This window comes from Hipposideros armiger, unplaced genomic scaffold (genome assembly GCF_001890085.2).
Source record: "Hipposideros armiger isolate ML-2016 unplaced genomic scaffold, ASM189008v1 scaffold_298, whole genome shotgun sequence".
Lineage (NCBI taxonomy): Eukaryota > Metazoa > Chordata > Mammalia > Chiroptera > Hipposideridae > Hipposideros > Hipposideros armiger.
The window spans coordinates 1,152,823-1,169,635 of NW_017731648.1; the positions used below are offsets into that span (position 1 = coordinate 1,152,823).

General features: G+C 50.6%; 1 protein-coding gene across 1 annotated transcript; it reads right to left on the reverse strand.

The window, feature by feature from the left end:
• Positions 1-7,892: 7,892 nt before the first annotated feature.
• On the reverse strand, positions 7,893-15,068 carry SPC24 (SPC24 component of NDC80 kinetochore complex). The gene is made up of 5 exons (XM_019659243.1): positions 14,741-15,068; positions 11,035-11,179; positions 10,758-10,862; positions 10,549-10,625; positions 7,893-9,591 (listed from the first exon to the last, which is right to left on the reverse strand). The coding sequence occupies exons 1-5, from the start codon at positions 14,898-14,900 to the stop codon at positions 9,485-9,487; spliced, it is 594 nt and encodes a 197-aa protein (XP_019514788.1). The 5' UTR covers positions 14,901-15,068; the 3' UTR covers positions 7,893-9,484.
• Between the last annotated feature and the right edge of the window lie 1,745 nt (positions 15,069-16,813).

The following is a 16,813-nucleotide window of genomic DNA, read 5'->3' on the forward strand; positions in this document are numbered from 1 at the left end:
GGGCCAGCTGAGTGGTGCGTTGGTTAAGAGCTGGCTTGAGACACCAGCTCTGAGCAGCAAGGCCCCGGTTCGGATCCCACATGGCCAGTGACACTGCCCTCCACAGCTAAGATGGTGAACAATAGCTTGACCTGGAGCTGGGCTGCTGTGAGTCCGCCAGCAACGGCGTAGGCTGCAGCCCCTGCTGCAGTGGGCTGCCATAAGCTACCGTGTGTGGCCGGCAGCCAGCGTTAGCGGCCGGCAGCTGGTGTGAGCTGCCAAGAGCCCGCTGTGAGCAGCCGTCCAGAGGCCGGCGACCGATCTACCTCACCCGGAAAGAGCGCAATGATAATACCAACATCGGCCAGTGAAGCAACGTCCTCCACAACTAGACTGAAGAACAAAAGGACAGCAACTTGTCTGTTCCCCTCCCCACCGATTCCCCAGCTCTGTTCCCCTCCCCCACCGATTCCCCAGCTCTGTTCCCCTCCCTCAATTCCCCAATAAATAAAATCTTTTAAAAAACCGTGATATTTCTGAAGCTTGCCTCCCTTCAAACCTTTGGGCCCCTGGAGTGAGTGGTTGTCGTGAGGTGCCCTTAAAGGATAAGACAAAGGATAAAAATGTGACTATTCATCTCTGAGATATAAAAAGTCAAGAGATTTCACAACACAAATCCAAATAAGTTCTGGCGAATCTGGCTTCAGATTCCACCTAACATTTGGCTGAAGCCTCAGGCGTTCGCCACGTGCGGCCCCACCTTGGTACCCTGCACCCCCATTCTCTTATACACCCCAGCTTTACCTGAGCCTGGGCCTGTAGGCATTTCAGGCCCCTGTCCTTGAGCATGGCAGTCAAACCACAGATAGTCCTGGCATATCAATTGGGAATGGTCAGAGCCCATGGCACGTCTCTGGACAGAAAAAACTTAATGCAGAGCCCTAAGTATAAAAGACAACTGGGGCAACCCATGAGATGCCACCTCACATCCATTAGGATGACCATAATAAAAAACAAACCAAAAAGAAAATCACAAGTGTTGGGAAGAATGTGGAGAAATCAGAGCCCTTGTGCACTGTAAGCGGGAATGTAAAATGGTGCAGCCACTGTGGGATACAGTATGGCGGTTCCTTGGAAAATTAAAAATAGAATTACCATGTGATCTGGCAATTACACTTCAAGGTATATATACCCCAAAAGAATTGAAAGCAGGGGCTCAAAGATATTTGTACACCAATGTTCATGGCAGCATTATTTACAACAGCCAAGAGGTGGAAACAACCCAAGTGTCCACTGATGGGTTAATGGATGAAGAAAACATGGTGTATTCATACAAAGGGATAATATTCAGTGTTAAAAAGTAAGAACATTCTGACACATTACAACATGGATGAACCTCGCTCAGTAAGATAAGTCAGTCACAAAAGGACAAGTGTGATTCCAGTTATATGAGGTCCCTGGAGGAGTCGGATTCATAGAAAAATGGTGGGTGACAGGGGGTGGGAGTCAGTATTTAATGGGACAGAGTGTCGTCAGTTTGGGAAGGTGAGAAAGTTCTGGAGATGGATGGTGGTGATGGCTGCACAACCACTTGACTGTGCTTAATACTACTGAAATGTACACTTGAGAATGGTTAAAAAGGGTAAATTTATGTTCTGTGTAGTGGATCACAATTTAAAATAATGCTAATTAGTGATAATTATTTTAAAAAAAACCAAATAGGGGACAAGGAGGCAACTAGAAATAAGCCACAGCACAAGGAGGGGGTGGCGTTACTGGAGCTTTGGGGAGACATGTCCATGACAGAGACCCCAGCCTCTTCCCTCCTCCCGCCCGCCTCCTTGCACCAATGCCCCCATTGGCTGAGCTCAGCAGGACCTGGGAAATGAGGTTCCCTGTCTTACAGGGGGAAGCTAGGGAGGGCAGGACTGGACCCAGCAGCAGGCAACCCAGTGTCGGGGCAGTGGGGTGGGAAAAAGCACAGACGGGGCCAGGCCACCTGGGTTGAGATGGGTGACCGTGGGCCCATCAGAGCTTCAGTTTCCCTAGCTGAAACGGGGAAACTGATCTCACCTCCCCTGCTCTGTGAGTGCGGGGGAACCGTGGTTGGAAGCGAAAGCCAGGAACAGCAGGGACTGTTATCTTTTCTGTGTCCACAGGGTGGCACTTCCTTCCTTCCGCCTTTTGTCTTGGGAAGGTTCCAAAATGCCTCTGGGATGAAAGCTGAACAGGCCGCACAGGAAGCGTCTGGGGTCTGCACACTGGCCGTCAATAATTGGTTGATTGACTGATTCCATGCTCAGCCGTGTAGAAAACGGGACAAATGATCCTGACTGGCCTGCACACGGGAGGGGCCAGGAGGTGGCTGGAGGGCACCGCGAGGGGAAAGGAGACAGATGGTCTGAGCTGCAATGTAAGAGGCCAGAGGCGATGGAGTAAGGGCTTTGTGACAAATAAGGATAAACATGTCTCAGGGATTAACTCATCTGCTCCTTGTGATGGCCTCCTGAGGAGGGAACAGTGACTCACACCTACTTTACAGATGGGAACGGGGAGGTTCGGGGTCCCTGGACCCAGACTCCCTTTCCCTTGCCTTTCTCCACTGCCAGCCAGTGAGGGTCATCATGGGATCATCACCTCTCTGACAGTGGTTCTCTGGGCTCAGAACAGCATACCATAGTGAAAGGCATAGATGTCACCCAGGTTAAGATTTGGCCCCTAGACGTATGACCAACTCCCTGGTCTGTGGGTTCAGCACCGTCCCACAGTGCTGGTCCTGGGGGGCGGGGGCAGTCTGGAGCTTGGGGGCTGCCACCCGAGGATGGGGTGGGTGGCCGAGGGAAGCTATTCCCCCAAGCCTGATGCTCCAACTCTTGTCCTCTGCTGCTGCCCGCCCCCAGCCTTGGCATCCCAAACCACAGCTGCCTGCGGTGAGTCAGGCTGGAGCCTGCGGGGCTGGGCCCAGGTCCTTGGGCGGGAAGAGGGGGAGGGCTGCCTCAACCCCCTTGCCCTGGCCAGCTGGCCATCCCCCACTAGGGGGTCCACGCCTACTCCCCTCCTCTCCCCAGGAAGTGAATTCCCACGATCATGAAGGGATGAGCGGCTGAGGGTTTTGAGTGTGAGAGAACAGGTCACATCACCCACCCAATCAAACAGGTCAGCTGGGTGCGGGGAAGTGGAGGTCCAGCTCCCAGGACTCCTGGGTCCAGTCCAGCCTCCCCTCCCCACAGCTCAGGTTTCAGTGTGGCTTCCTGCCCTGGGTGGAGGGGCTCTCCTTCCCAAGCCCCACCCTCCCCAGCCCAGCTGCTCTGCTCACCCTGGTCTCCTCTCCCACGCTGCCTGAAATGGAGCGGGGGAACTTGGGGGTTCATAGTGAGACCAGCCCTAGTCAGGCTGGGCCTCTGCACTGTGACCTGTGTCAAGAGTCCAGCCAGCATCACGCTCCCTTTTACCAGGCCCCAACTGTGGTGCCCCCCGGAACCTGAAAATCCTCCCCATGTCTCATTGGACTGCAGGCCCAGCGTGATCAGGCCCCTTGGACCTCAAGGTTCCCTCCACACTGGCCTCTGACTTTTGTCCCCTGCGGGCTTGGGTCTGGGCTCACATGACATCTCCTCCTTGGGCCTCCTACAGAGCCTTCCCTCCCAACAGCAAGTGTTTATCACACACTGAAACAACCTCGTTTGTAGGTCAGGGTTATGTGCACAAGCTCAGGATCCAGTTCAAATCCCAGCTCTGCCATCCATCAGCTGCAAACCCTTACACAAATAGCTTGGCCTCTCTGTGCCTCAGTTTCCTCACCTGTAAGGAAACACGGAGCCAGGCACACAGCACTTGTTCGACCCCAGTTTGTCATGGCCTCCACTGGAGCGTGGCTCCCTGAAGGGGGGCTGGCAGGTCACAGATGTGCAGCCCACATTTCTGACTCAGGCAGAGAGGCCATTGGGAGGTCCTGGGGCCGTGAGGATGGACCAATGCAGGCCACACACGGGGAACGCAAGCATCTTTGTGTTGATGCCCCCAGATCAGTCCCGGCCTCCCCCATCCTCAGCTCACCAAGCTTGGCAGAGGTCCAGGGTGAAGGGTTCGGCCTCTCAATATACCCTTGGCTATTTTCCCCAGAAACACCAACTATCAGCCAAGTGGGCTGGGTGTGCAGATACCTGACCCGTAATCACCGACAATAATGACTTTAAGTATCTAGGACCTCAGTCTAATTCTATCACCTTTTAGAGCTTGTCCAAGTGCAGGGGCAAGTTCCAGTTCCTGCTTGGTCTCTTTCTACCTGTGTGACCTTGGACAAGGGGCAGGTGCCTCAGAGGCTATTTCTCATCTGAAAAGCCAAACTACTCCTCCAGAAACCCTGGGACCCCACTGCTGGGGTTCAGACTCCAGGGGCATCACTTGTCCTGTGACTTTGGGCAACTGACTGAACCCTGCCATGCCTGTTTATCTGGAAAATGGATACTCCTCATCCCCTTGGGATGGTACTGGGCCCTTGCTGGACCCGAGGGGGTGCAAGATTAGGAATAGGGGTGGTGTGGAGCCTGGTGACCTGGTTCTCTCCATCCTGGTCCTGGGGACACGCATCTTGATCCTTCCCCAGCAGGACTGGGCTTTGTGTTCGGCATGCCTCTGGCCAGCCTCCAGAATTTCGGACAAGAGCTGGTGGCTGCCAATTGAGCAGCTCAGAGGGGAGAAGGGGGCGGGGGGAAAGGGGGGCGTGCAGGCTGGAAGCTGTGGGCCCAAGGCTATCCCGCTGGCTGTCCCAGGCGTCAGGCCAGCACCAGTGAGTCAGGGCCCAGGCATGTCGAGGGCCAGGGCCTCTCGCGGTCCCTGCGAGCTCAGGCACCTCCCTGAACCCACCCACCAGCCAGGGCCCTGCCAGGCCACGTTCCTCTCCTACTTGCTCACTCTTTTGGGTCAGTCCCTGGGGCTGCCTGGGGAGACAGAGGCTAGAGGATCAAAGGCAGATGGACACAGCCCCTCTGAGCCTGGGTTCACGCAGCCTCCCTAAAGGGACCTTCCTCTTGGGGAAACTGAGCTCCAGGCAGGCCAATGTCTCCTTGGTCTGCTCCCAGAAAAAAAACCAGGTGATTGCTTCAGGTGGGAGAGCAGGCCCACAGGGGATTAGGCCCTGGGCCAGGGGCACAGATAGGCCTCTTCTGTAGTGGAACCCAACCCCACGCCTGCACTCTCCCAGGCACTCTGTCTGGGTATAGGGAAAATATGCCTGGTCTCCCACCCTAGATTCTCAGCGGGGCTGGCTCCATTCTAACAAGTCCTCAGGGCCTACCAGGGCTGGGGGGGTGCTCCTGGCACCTTCACCTACACAGATGAGCAGGTGGAGGCCAGCTGTTAGCAGGAATGGCCACCAGGGTGACAGCTGCTACTCAGCTGGCCACGGACCAATGCCTGGTTGGTTCCTGGATGAGGCTGCAAGGTGGGTGGGCAGCTGTGTGTGGCACGCCCTAGGGACACCAGCAATAGCCAGAGACACTTGTGAATGTCACAATGGGGGGCGGGAGGGGCGTGCGCGTGCTCCTGGCATCTAGAGGGTGGAGGCCTGTCACGTCCAGCGTGGCAAGGGCATACAGGTTTCTCTTAAGGGGCGACGCAGATTGAATAAGAGCAAGAGACAAAAGTAAGATTAAGAGCGAGACCAAGGGACTCAGCAACCCGTGACTTATGTGTGCCTTAAGACCTTTTCCATTAGCATTCCCTTTGTGTTCCAACACATCCTGTGNTCTCTCTCTCTCTCTCTCTCTCTCTCTCTCTGAGCCCAGCTGCCATGTTGTGAGGAAGCCAAGCCAACCTGATGGTCCCAGATAAGTTCCCAGCCAAAGCTGGCACCAATCACCAGACAAGGAAGTAAGTGAGTATTGAAATGATTCCAGTCACCAGCCTTTCAGCCATCCAAACTGATACCAAAAGGAGCAGAAATAAGCTGTTTCCACCAAGCCCTGTTCAAAATGGAGATCTGTGAGCAAGATCAGTGCCATTGTTTAAAGCCAGTAAATCTGGGGGTAATTTATCACATAGCCGTAACACCTGGATGGCTGGGTCACATGTGAAATTTGTATCTTACCATAGGGCACATAAAAATAAATAATTGAGGGTGACCGGCTCAGTTGGTTAGAGCATGTGCTCTTAACAACAAGGTTGCCAGTTCAATTCCCTCATGAAATGGTGGGCTGTGCCCCCTGGCAACTAAGATTGAAGGATAACAACTTGACTTGGAGCTGATGGGTCCTGGAAAAAACACATTGTTCCCCAATAAAGTTTACAAATAAATAAAATAAATAAATAAATAAATGGAAGTCACTGCTCTAGTGGTAAGACTTCATAATAATCAAGGAAACAAGTGAAAGGGTCTTTGAAGACAGAAACACCTGCTATGAAGGCAATAAAATAAGGTCATAGGATAGAGTCATTAGAGTTGGGTCAGGGAAGGAAAGTGACTTTAAGTCAGGTGGTCAGGGTTGGACTCCCTGAGTGATAAAGAGGTGCTGGGATATAAATTGCCAGACAGAAGAAAGAGTAAGTGCAAAGGCTGTTGAAGTGGGAAAAAATTTAAGGGCTAGTGAGGAGGTTGGCATGGTTGGAGTAGAGTGAAGGAGATGGTTGCCAGGAGCCTTGAAGCTGTTTCTGGTGTAACAGGAAGCATTGAAAGGTGTTACATAGGGGCAAGGAATGCAGTGGACTAGCTCCAGATCTTCTGAAGCTGAGAGAACTTGTGGGCAGACTGGACGTGCAGAGTGAGGAAGAAAAAAAGGACGCTTCCTGGGTGTTGACCGAATACCTGGATGGTGGTGGTACTAGTGGTCAAGAGGGGGATGAGCAGGCTTGGAGTGAAGGGTTGCATGAAATGAACAGTTTGGAGAAGTTTCTAATGCCTGGGGGATGGCCACTTGGAGTTATCAAGAAGGTGGTTGGTTGGCTATACGAGTACGAGTCTGCAGAGACATTTGGGCTGGGGATAAAAAATCTTGGAGTCCAAAGACCAGATGAGATTACCCTGGGGGAGGGTAAGAAGAGAAGGAAGTCCAAGGCTTAAGCTCTGAGACCTTCCAACTGTAGAAATTGTAGAGAAGAGAAGAAGCCAGTAAAACAGAGAAGGCACAGGCAGGAAGGGAGGTAAGAAGCTACTACAAAGCTGTCAGGAAATGTGATTTCAATTGGCCATCAGGAATCTGATAGGCCCTGAACCCCAGGCCTGGGGCCACCTTTCTCCTCAAAGTTCATTTCCATGAGATAGTTTTTGGCAAGACCTCAGGGGCTGCTCAGGTTTTTATATTTTTATAGTGGTCGTGTAGCTGGGGACATAATTAGGTCTAATATATTTAGTCTTCCTTGGGTCACAAGTCCCTTTGAAATCTGACAAAACCAATGCGAGAGCTTCTTCCTTGAAAAAATGCACCCAATATCCCTTCATTTTGGGATTTTGTGTAGCTTTTGAGTTTAGGACCCCAGAAGGCCATCCCCAGATTTTCAGGTTAAGAAGCTCTCCAGGGGCCAGCTGAGTGGTGCGTTGGTTAGGAGTTGGCTTGGGACGCCAGCTCTGAGCAGCAGGGCCCCTGTTCGGATCCCATATATGAGGGCCAGTGATGCTGCACCCTCTACAGCTAAGATGGTGAACAACAGCTCGACCTGGAGCTGGGCTGCCGTGAGTCGCAGGCAACGGTGGCATCGTGTAGGCTGCAATGGGGCTGGACAGCAGCTGGTGTGCGCTTTCGTGAGCTGCCGTAAGCCGCTGCGAGCGACTGTCCAATGGCCGGCGAGCGACTGCCTCGCCCAGGAAGAGCACAGTGGTAATACCAACATGGGCCAGTGAAGCGACGTCCTCCACAACTAGACTGAAGAACAAAAGGACAGCAACTTGTCTGTTCCCCTTCCCNCTCGACTAATGGGTCAGAGGCTAATGTAGGGGGGTGGTAACGGATTGGCTATAATGCAACAGAGGCCAGGGATATTGCTAAATGTCTTGCAGTGTCCAGGATTGCCCCACTAGAGAATGACCGGCCCAGAGGGCACCAGGGCTGAGGTGAGAAAACCCTGGTCTAGGTCAAGTCTTTTGCCCTTTGAAGGCCGAAGTGCGAAGGTACGGATGGGAGGCTCTGCTCCCAGTTCACACCATAAGACTCTACCAACCTAGAAAATGAAAGTAGCCTGGAAGGGCTGTGAACATTTACTTGAATATGTAAAGCCCCTGGCATTAAAGAGGGGCCCCTGAAGTATTTCTGGGAATCTTTCAAGCCAAATGGACTAGGGCTTTTTATGCTTCAGGGACAGACTATCGAGCCCTCTTTTTTGGGTCCATCTCCCTGGAGCCCAACAGGCAGGCTTCTTTGCCAAGCACCTCCATGGGTCACTGAAATGGAATGTTTTCAGTGCCTACTGGAATGTGCTCAGATGCTGCTAGAACTTATCGTTCCTTCTGCCTAGACTGTCCCTCTCTGATTAAAACACTAATTATGCTTATTGTAAACAATTTAGTTGTACAGAGATGCATGGAACCCAACACCCAAAGGTTCATGTAACTAGCTAATCCATTGGCTTCAGCCAAGGTGGTATCCAGTGGGCTAAATGTACCAGTGGGACTCTACTTCCTCTGTCCCCTCAGGCAGGCAGGCCACAAGCTTCCCACTCATAGTAGTATCCAAATCACTGAGGATAAGGGTTAGATGAACACATCGATTGGCCAGCCCTGGTCTAGGTTGTGTGCTAAATCAGTTGGGGTTTATTTTGGCTGTTTGTGATAGAAACACTGTGATAACATTGGCATACACAAGATAGTTTAGGATCCCCCTCCACTACAAGGAGTCCAGAGCTGATACCAGCTCTCCCATCATTAGGAAACCAGTTTCCTATCATCCCTCGAGGACTGCACACTTCCTTACATGTGGCAGTATGGCTGCCAGAGTCCAGCCATTACACCCAAATTCCTGAAAATAGACGGGAAGGGAAGGGGGATACTCCCCGGCCTTTGAAAGAGCCTTCTGGAAGTCTCATACAACACTTCCACTTACATTTTATTGGCTTGAACTTAGCTACAAAGAAGGCTGGGAAATGTGTTTTAACCAGGCATTAATGGTGGCATCTGCTCACGCTTGCCTCTTCCATGGGTGAAAGGGGTCCTTGTCACCTTCATCTGTGTCTTGGGTACTGAGCACAGTTCAGGCACACAGTGGCACTCAAAGACATACCCTGAATGAATAAAAAAGGGCCAAACTTGAATAGTAAATGATAAGGACCTGGAATTTGTCATCATATACTATGGTGCCATCTGTAGCGTTGTCACAGATGTGAAGTCACAGGCCTGGCAGTTAAGTCAGTTCTCTATGGTGACCTAGCCCAGGCCCGTCCACCATCTGAGGCTGAAATCCAGTAAAAATCCCATTTATGTACGAACATTTAATTTTAATCTTATCTCACCATCAAGGCACCAACCACCCACCACAAATGATTCCCACTGTGTGCAAGTCACAACACACGAGGCTCTTGGCTACCACTCCGTGTCCACCAAACTCCAAAGATAGTCGCTGATGAATTTCTTGGAAAGCTGGGTGCTGTCCAGGTGGATGGGCTGGGCCACACTGGGGCCGTGATGAACTGAGGGCAAGGATGTAAGGAAACCTGCCACACACAGCCCTCCCACAACCTCACGGCGAAAAAACTTAGAGACTAAAACAAATTTTCGTGAGGAAAAAGTTAAAACTGATAATGCTCTATCTTTTTTTTTTTAATTGTGGTAAAATACACATAACATAAAATTTACTATCTCAACCAGTTTTAAGTGTCCAGTTCAATGGCATTAAGCGCATTCATATTGTTGTGCCACCATCCCCACCGCCCATCTTCAAAACTTTTTCATCTTCCCAAACCTATACTCAGTCCCCATTAAATACTAACTCCCTACCCACCTGCTCCCCAGGCACCTACCATTCTACTTCCTGTCTCTATGGATTTGACTCCTCTAGGGACCTTATGTTAGTGCAATCATACAGTATTTGTCTTTTTGTGACTGACTTATTTCTCTCAGAATGTCCTCCAGATTCATCCATGTTGCTGCATGTATCAGAATCTCCTTGTTTTTTGTTTTTTTTTTTAAGCTGAGCCATCCTGCCACCTGTTGGCAGCTCAGCGGCTGCTCAGCTCGGGCCAGGCATTGAACCGCTGTTGCTCAGAGCTTGCACTCTTGAGCGAGCTCTTAACCGAGCCACTCGGCCGGCCCTAGAATTTCCTTGCTTTTTAAGGCTGAATACTATTCCATTGTATGTGTACATCCCATTTTGTTTAGCCATTCATCTATCAATGGGCCACTTGGGTTGCTTCCATCTTGTGGCTACTGTGACCAATGCTGCTCTGAACATGGGTGTGCAAGTATCTGTTCCAGTCCCTGTTTTCAGTTCTTTTGTGTTTACACTCAGAAGTGGAATTGCTGGATCTCATGGTGATTCTGTCTCATTTTGATGATCCACCATCCTGTTTCCCACAGCGGCTGCACCCTTTTACATCCCTACATCCCCACCACCAGTGCACAGGGTCCCTTTTTTCCACAAAGGATACTGCCTTTGATCATTCCCAGTTCACACTCATAATCCCACTCGATTTTACTAATTCGGTGATAAAGTTGAGCCACATACCTACACAAGAAACAAACAAAAAATGAAAGTTAAACAGAAAGTTACCCCAGCATCAGCCCCAACAGAGCTATGGGACTGAACACACAAAGACATAGGCCACACTCACACCGGCATTTGTGGGACGGGACCTACGTGGCTGCAGGGATAGTGACCGTTGCGTCTTCGTCAACTTCCTTCTCCTGTTTTTCGACATTGGCCTCGATCTCCTTGAGGTCCTCTAGCTCCCTGGTGAGCTGAGTAAAGCAGTCAGTTAAGGATCCCTGGCTTTGGAGGGAGAACTGCCTAGGTACCGACATCAGCCACATGGGGCTCAGGGCCTCTGGCTCCAAGCTTATTTTCTAGCGTAAACGAACTCGCGCCTCTCGGGTGAGGCGGAGGCCAAACCATTTTGGGCACCAGGAAAGGATATAAGAGGCTGGATTTCAGTTGAGCATCCTCCTCACTGGCCTTCTGAAGCTCGGCTTCAATCTGCTGCAACTTGGTGCTCCCCTGGTGTGCCTGCTCCTTCGCGTCAAGAAGGTTCTGGGCTACAGTCTTCTCCATTTCAAGGATCTCTGCAGGGTGGGAGAAGGCAGACCCCCCTCAACGCTGGCTCCCCGGCCAGGCTCTGCCCTTCCCCCAGGAGAGCCCGAGGAGCAGAGGGCAGTTCTCCGGCCTGTGGCCTCAACCACCCCCATCAAAAACAAATGTTCCCACTTCCCTGTCTGCAGCTCCCCAACCTGCTCGTCCTATTTCCAAACACCCATCAGTCAGTTCCACCTGGACCTTGCCTAAGTGCTGCCATTTCACCGAAACACATTAGAATCCACACGCACACACACTCCGGTCCTTCTTTGCACACCTAGTCTTAATTTATAATATCACAATTGATCCTGTCACCTGAGCAAGAAGCCTGGGACTGACTCACTTTCTGCGTCAAATTGGCCATCCAGGCCTAGCAGGTCCCCCTGCCTCCCTCGTGCAGGTCCTTTGTCCCTCCAGGGCCACCCGGGACAGCCTCCCCACCATGTCCTGCCTTGGTCTCTCTTGCTGCCAATCTGCCAATCCTTTCTGCCCTCTGCCTTCAGAGTGGCTGCATTAGAGGCAAATGTGAAGTCACTCCCCTGCTCTAAGACCTCCCATGGCTCCCCAGTGTCTCCAGGATAAGGTCCAGGTCCCTTTGAGCATTTTTACCATCCTTACCAGCCTCCTTTCTCCCCACTTTTAACCCTGCCACATGCTTTTCTTTCTACTCTGGCCACAAAGATATCTCATTCTGCAAACACGCCATGTTTTTCACAGTCCTGGACTTCCGCCTGCCTGTCTTCCATGGGACACTCCCGAACCCATGGGACACCCCTCTGAGGCAGGCACTGCTTTCTCAGGCACTGACCTTCATATTTCTAAATAATTTGCTTATGCTGCTCTTTCTTGACTTTTCTGTTTGAGGTGGTGCCTGCTGATTTCCTGTTCCGAGAGCTGAGAGTCTGGCTTTCTTATGCAGCCTTCCTGCCCCTTCACTCACCTCCTGAGTGTATGCTAAGTGTGCAGGATGTCCTGGAAGCCCTACTCAGTGCATTCTCACAACGCTCTGAAGGAGGTGGCTTAACTCCCCTCGCCATTTGAGAGGTGAAGAACAGAAGCCCAGAGAGGTTCCGCGACTTGTCCACAGGCATACAACTCTGAAACCTGGATCTGAACCAGATCTGTCTGACTCAAAGCCCCAGCTCCCTAGAACACTGACTCTTCTCTCTCCAGCCCCAAATCCATCCGTTGTGCTAACACCCAGGCAGGCGGGGTGATGCTGATCTTCTCCCCAACCATCTCTAGAGAGGGAGTTAATGGAGGGGGGATAGGAGGAAAGACAAAAGAGGAGAGAGGAAGAGGAGGAGAAAAGAGGGGGAAGACGCTGACTAGGGCATCCCTCTTGCTTAGATGAACACCCAAACTCCTCGTGGAGGCTCTCAGGCCTGGTGGGGTCTGGATGCTGCTGCCCTCATCTTCCACCTCTTTCCCTTGGGTCTCTAAACTCGCCCTCACTTCACGACCCTGCCTTTTCGTCCTGTCTGCCTGGAATGCTCTTTCCCTGAGCCATCCCACATCTAGCTCCCGGGTCATTCAAGTCTCAACCCAAACGGCACCTCCTCATTAAATGTAACTGTAAATAGGCATTACAAAACCCCTGGCACAAAAAAAAAAATCACTGTGAAAAACGAAATGGAAGTTCCTCAAAAAATTAAACTCAAATTACCATTTGATCCTGCAAGTCCATTCCTGAAAAATACATAAAAGAATTGAAAGCAGGGGACTTAAAGCGATATTTGTACTCCCATGTTCATAGCAGCATTATTCAGAATAGCCAAGGGTTGGAAGCAACCCAAGTGTCCATTGACAGATAAATGGATAAACAAAATGTGGCGTATATATGCAATGGAATATTATTCAGCCTTAAAAAGGAAATTTTGACCCATGCTACATGGATGAACCTTGAGGAAATTATGCTGAGTGAAATAAGCCAGGCACAATTGACAAATACTGCATGATTCCACCTAGATGAGGTCCCTAGAGGAGTCAAATTCAGAGAAAGAAAGTGGAAAGGAGAGGGGATGGGAAGTTAGTGCACAAAGTTTCAGTTTGAGAAAAGGAAAAAGATAGATGGTGGTGATGGTTGCACAATGTACTTAATGCCACTGAACTGTACTCTTAAAAATGTTTAAAATGGGGCCAGCCGAGTGGCGCGATGGTTAAGAGCTGGCTTGGGACGCCAGAGGGCCCTGGTTCGGATCCCACATATGAGGGCCAGTGACACTGCCCTCTACAGCTAAGATGCTGAACAACAGCTCAACCTGGAGCTGGGTTGACATGAGTCGCCGGCGACGGCGTAGGCTGCAGCCCCTGTGGCAGTGGGTTGCCATGGGCTACCGTGTGTAGCCAGCAGCCAGCGTGAGCGGCCAGCAGCCAGCGTGAGCGGCCGTCCAGAAGCCAGCGACTGATCTGCCTCGCCCGGGAAGAGAGCAATGATGGTGCCAACTTGGGCCAGTGAGCAACGTCCTCCACAACTAGACTGAAGAACAAAAGGACAGCAACTTGTCTGTTCCCCTTCCCCCAATTCCCCAGCACTGTTCCCATCCCCCCAATTCCCCAATTAAAAAAAAAGTTTAAAATGGTAAATCTTATGTCTATTTTACAACACACACACAAAATTGTTGTAGTATTAAAAAAAAACCACAATGGCACTGAAAATAGCAGCAAAAATGGGTTCTATCAGCAGTACCATTTCACAGATGAGGAAACTGAGGCTTGAGTGGGAAGCCACTAGACTGAGACAACTGGGCTCATGAGTTTACAGCTGAAATCTAGGTCAGAGGATCTGGGCCTCACCTGTGGGAAAGGCTGGATCTAGCCTTCTCTGTGGCATATTAAGACTTTTATTAGCAGAGCTTTTTTTTCTTACCTTTGAGTCTTACATTTGATGGTCTCTTAAGATTTGACAACAATGGTACTATTTCTCCAGTGTTCTTCTCCATGTAAAGTAGGAGGCACTTCACCCACAGCAATTTATTTAATCCTCACCATAGACCTGGCTCCCTCTCTCATCTCCTTGGGGTTTCTGCTAAAACATCATCTCAGAAGGCCTTCGCTGACCCCGCCCCCCAACATCACCACTCCTCCCTACACCTAGTTTTTCTCCTTAGCCCATCATATCCTGATGTATCCATAATTTGTTGTTTATTCTCTGTGATCCCTCCACTGGAATATCAGCCTCCTAAGGGATTTTATCTGTTTTGTTCGCCTGGAACACAGCAGGTGCTCAGTGAAACATCTGAACAACCTCAGGAAGTGGGGGTGCTGGGTTTCAAACCCGGCGCTTTGACTCCTGAGCCCTAATTTAAACCCGGAGTCCCCCTGCTCCTATATTCACCACTAAACCCTTGGAGGTGGCTGCTGTCCCAAAGCCTATTTCAAGGGTGGGGAAACTGAGGCTCAGAGTGAGCAGCGCCCGCCCACTGGCCCCACCGGAAATAGGGCAGGGGATGGAGGCACCCGGGAGGGGTTTGAGATGCCGACCTGGCCGCCCTCTCCCATCACAAGGACTATAGCTCCGGCCGCGCCCCGGCCCTGGCCCCGGCCCTCACCTCGTAGCTGCTGCTCGGCTCCGTCTTGAGTCTCCAGCAGCCGCTCCATCAACTGCCCGTAGCGGCCCAGCAGCCGCCGCTGCTGCGCCTCAGCGTGGTTGGCACCCAGCAGGCTCAGCAGCCCTTGGGATAACTCCTCCATGTCGCGGAAAGCCGCCATGACTGCGCGAGAGCCAAGCCCGCGCAAATTTAACTGCCCAAGAAGCTCGTCCCCTTTCTGAAAAGGTCCATTTCTATTTGCTTGATCCTCCGTCAGTCATCAGCAAATGAGGAACTGCCTTTTCCGGTTTGGCCTACTGCTGGATCCTCTGTCAGTCATAAACGATGGCCAATCGGCGCAGGGGAGGTGTCTCTGAGAGTCCTGCCTCATGCGTCTGCGCAGACTGGAAAGCGGCTGCTATATCCTGAAACTGGCGTTGCTTCTTAGGTTGGGCGCGTGCAACATGGGAGACCCAAGAAAGATAAGTAAATTTGATAGGAGGCTGCATTGCAAAATGGAGCCTGCAACCAGACTTATTGGATTCCAGTCCCAGCTTTGCCACTTACTAGCTGTATCACCCTGGGTAAATAACGTCATCCCTCTGTGCCTCACTTTCCTCCTCCGTAAAATGAGGGTCATCCTAGTACCTACTTCAGAGCTGGCATGAGGATTAAATGACGATGGTGCCTGCTACTCAGAAAGCGCTATATGTGATCAAACAATATGGTGAATGTTTACAAATTTTATTCCAGTAAAAGACACATTGCCATTAACCCCCTCTACCCCCCACCCCAAATACTCCCCCTTGCTTGGAACACACTTATCCCACTGTTCTTGCCACTTTCGGAAGTAGTTCTGGTAGTCCTCTTTCGTGAGTGTCTTTAGTTGCGCTGTCGTGGCTGCCTCAATGTCCTGAATCATTTTGACCTTGGAGAAGAGCCAGAAGTCGCAGGGTGCGGGATCCGATGAATACGTTGGATGAGGACACACCGTAATATTTTTATTTGACAGAAATTGTCGTATACCAGAAGTGATGTGTGACACGGAGCATTGTCATGATGGAGGATGATTTATAGCACACTTTAAAACACACCTTCTGTCAACCTTAGCTCACACCCCACTGCCTGTACCGAAAACTTGTCACACAGTTACTAAAGTTCAGTGCCGCTTCCCGTATTGAAGATCCCTGACTTTCTGTTGGGCGGTGCTCCACAGCAGCATTCACCGTATTTTGTGATCACAACGGAAAAGCTCCATGTCACACATTGCTTCTGCTATATGATAATTTCTGTCAAATAAAAACATTAAGGTGTGTCCTCATCTGCCTTATTCACTAGATCTGGCACCGGGCGACTTCTGGCTCTTCCCCAAAGTCAAAACGACCATGAAAGGTCAATGTTTTGAATCAATTCAGGACATCAAGGCAGCCATGACGGTGCAACTAAACACACTCACAAAAGAGGACTTCCAGAATGGCTTCAGAAAGTGGCAAGAACAATGGGATAGGTGTGTTTGAAGTGAGGGGGAGTATTCTGAGAGGGATTAGTGGCAATGTGTCTTTAATAAAACTTTTAAAATTTAAACATTCACTGTATTTTTTTATCACACCTCATAGATGTTAATTAAAACATATAAAAAGCCAGCCAGTGAGGTGCCTAAGAACATATGCTATGTGCGGGACTATAGCAGAGGAAAGACAACCTGCATGCTTTTGTGATATGTTCCTCAAACTGCAGTGAAGAAATCAATGCAGTGGGTCATCACCAGCATTTTCTACCAAATACAATGGAAAAATTCAGTGCACTGTGTATGGAAAGTTAAGTACCTGTATTGTTTGGGGACACTCGAAATTCTGCATTTGTGTACTGGGTGTGGCAGGTTGTATTTTTGAAAAAAATGGCTACTGTAGTTCCAACCTTACTACTCGCTGTCAAAAGGTAGACTCTAATTCCTTTCCTCTTGAACTTCAGCAGGACTTTGTGCAACAAAAGAATGTGGCAGAAAGGACACTCTGTGACGTCCAACTAGGTCAGAAACTAGGATACATCTTTTGCCTGATTCTCTCTCTCTCTCTCTCTCTCTCTCTCTCTCTC

Bases quoted from the DNA above. Each gene is read 5' to 3' on its own strand.
- SPC24 (XM_019659243.1), bottom strand. From the start codon at position 14,900: ATGGCGGCTTTCCGCGACATGGAGGAGTTATCCCAAGGGCTGCTGAGC. The intron at 11,180-14,740 runs GTGAGGGCCGGG...CCCACCCTGCAG, and splicing joins AGCCGAGCAGCAGCTACGAG to AGATCCTTGAAATGGAGAAG. The intron at 10,626-10,757 runs GTAGGTCCCGTC...TTTCTTGTGTAG, and splicing joins GTCACTATCCCTGCAGCCAC to GTATGTGGCTCAACTTTATC.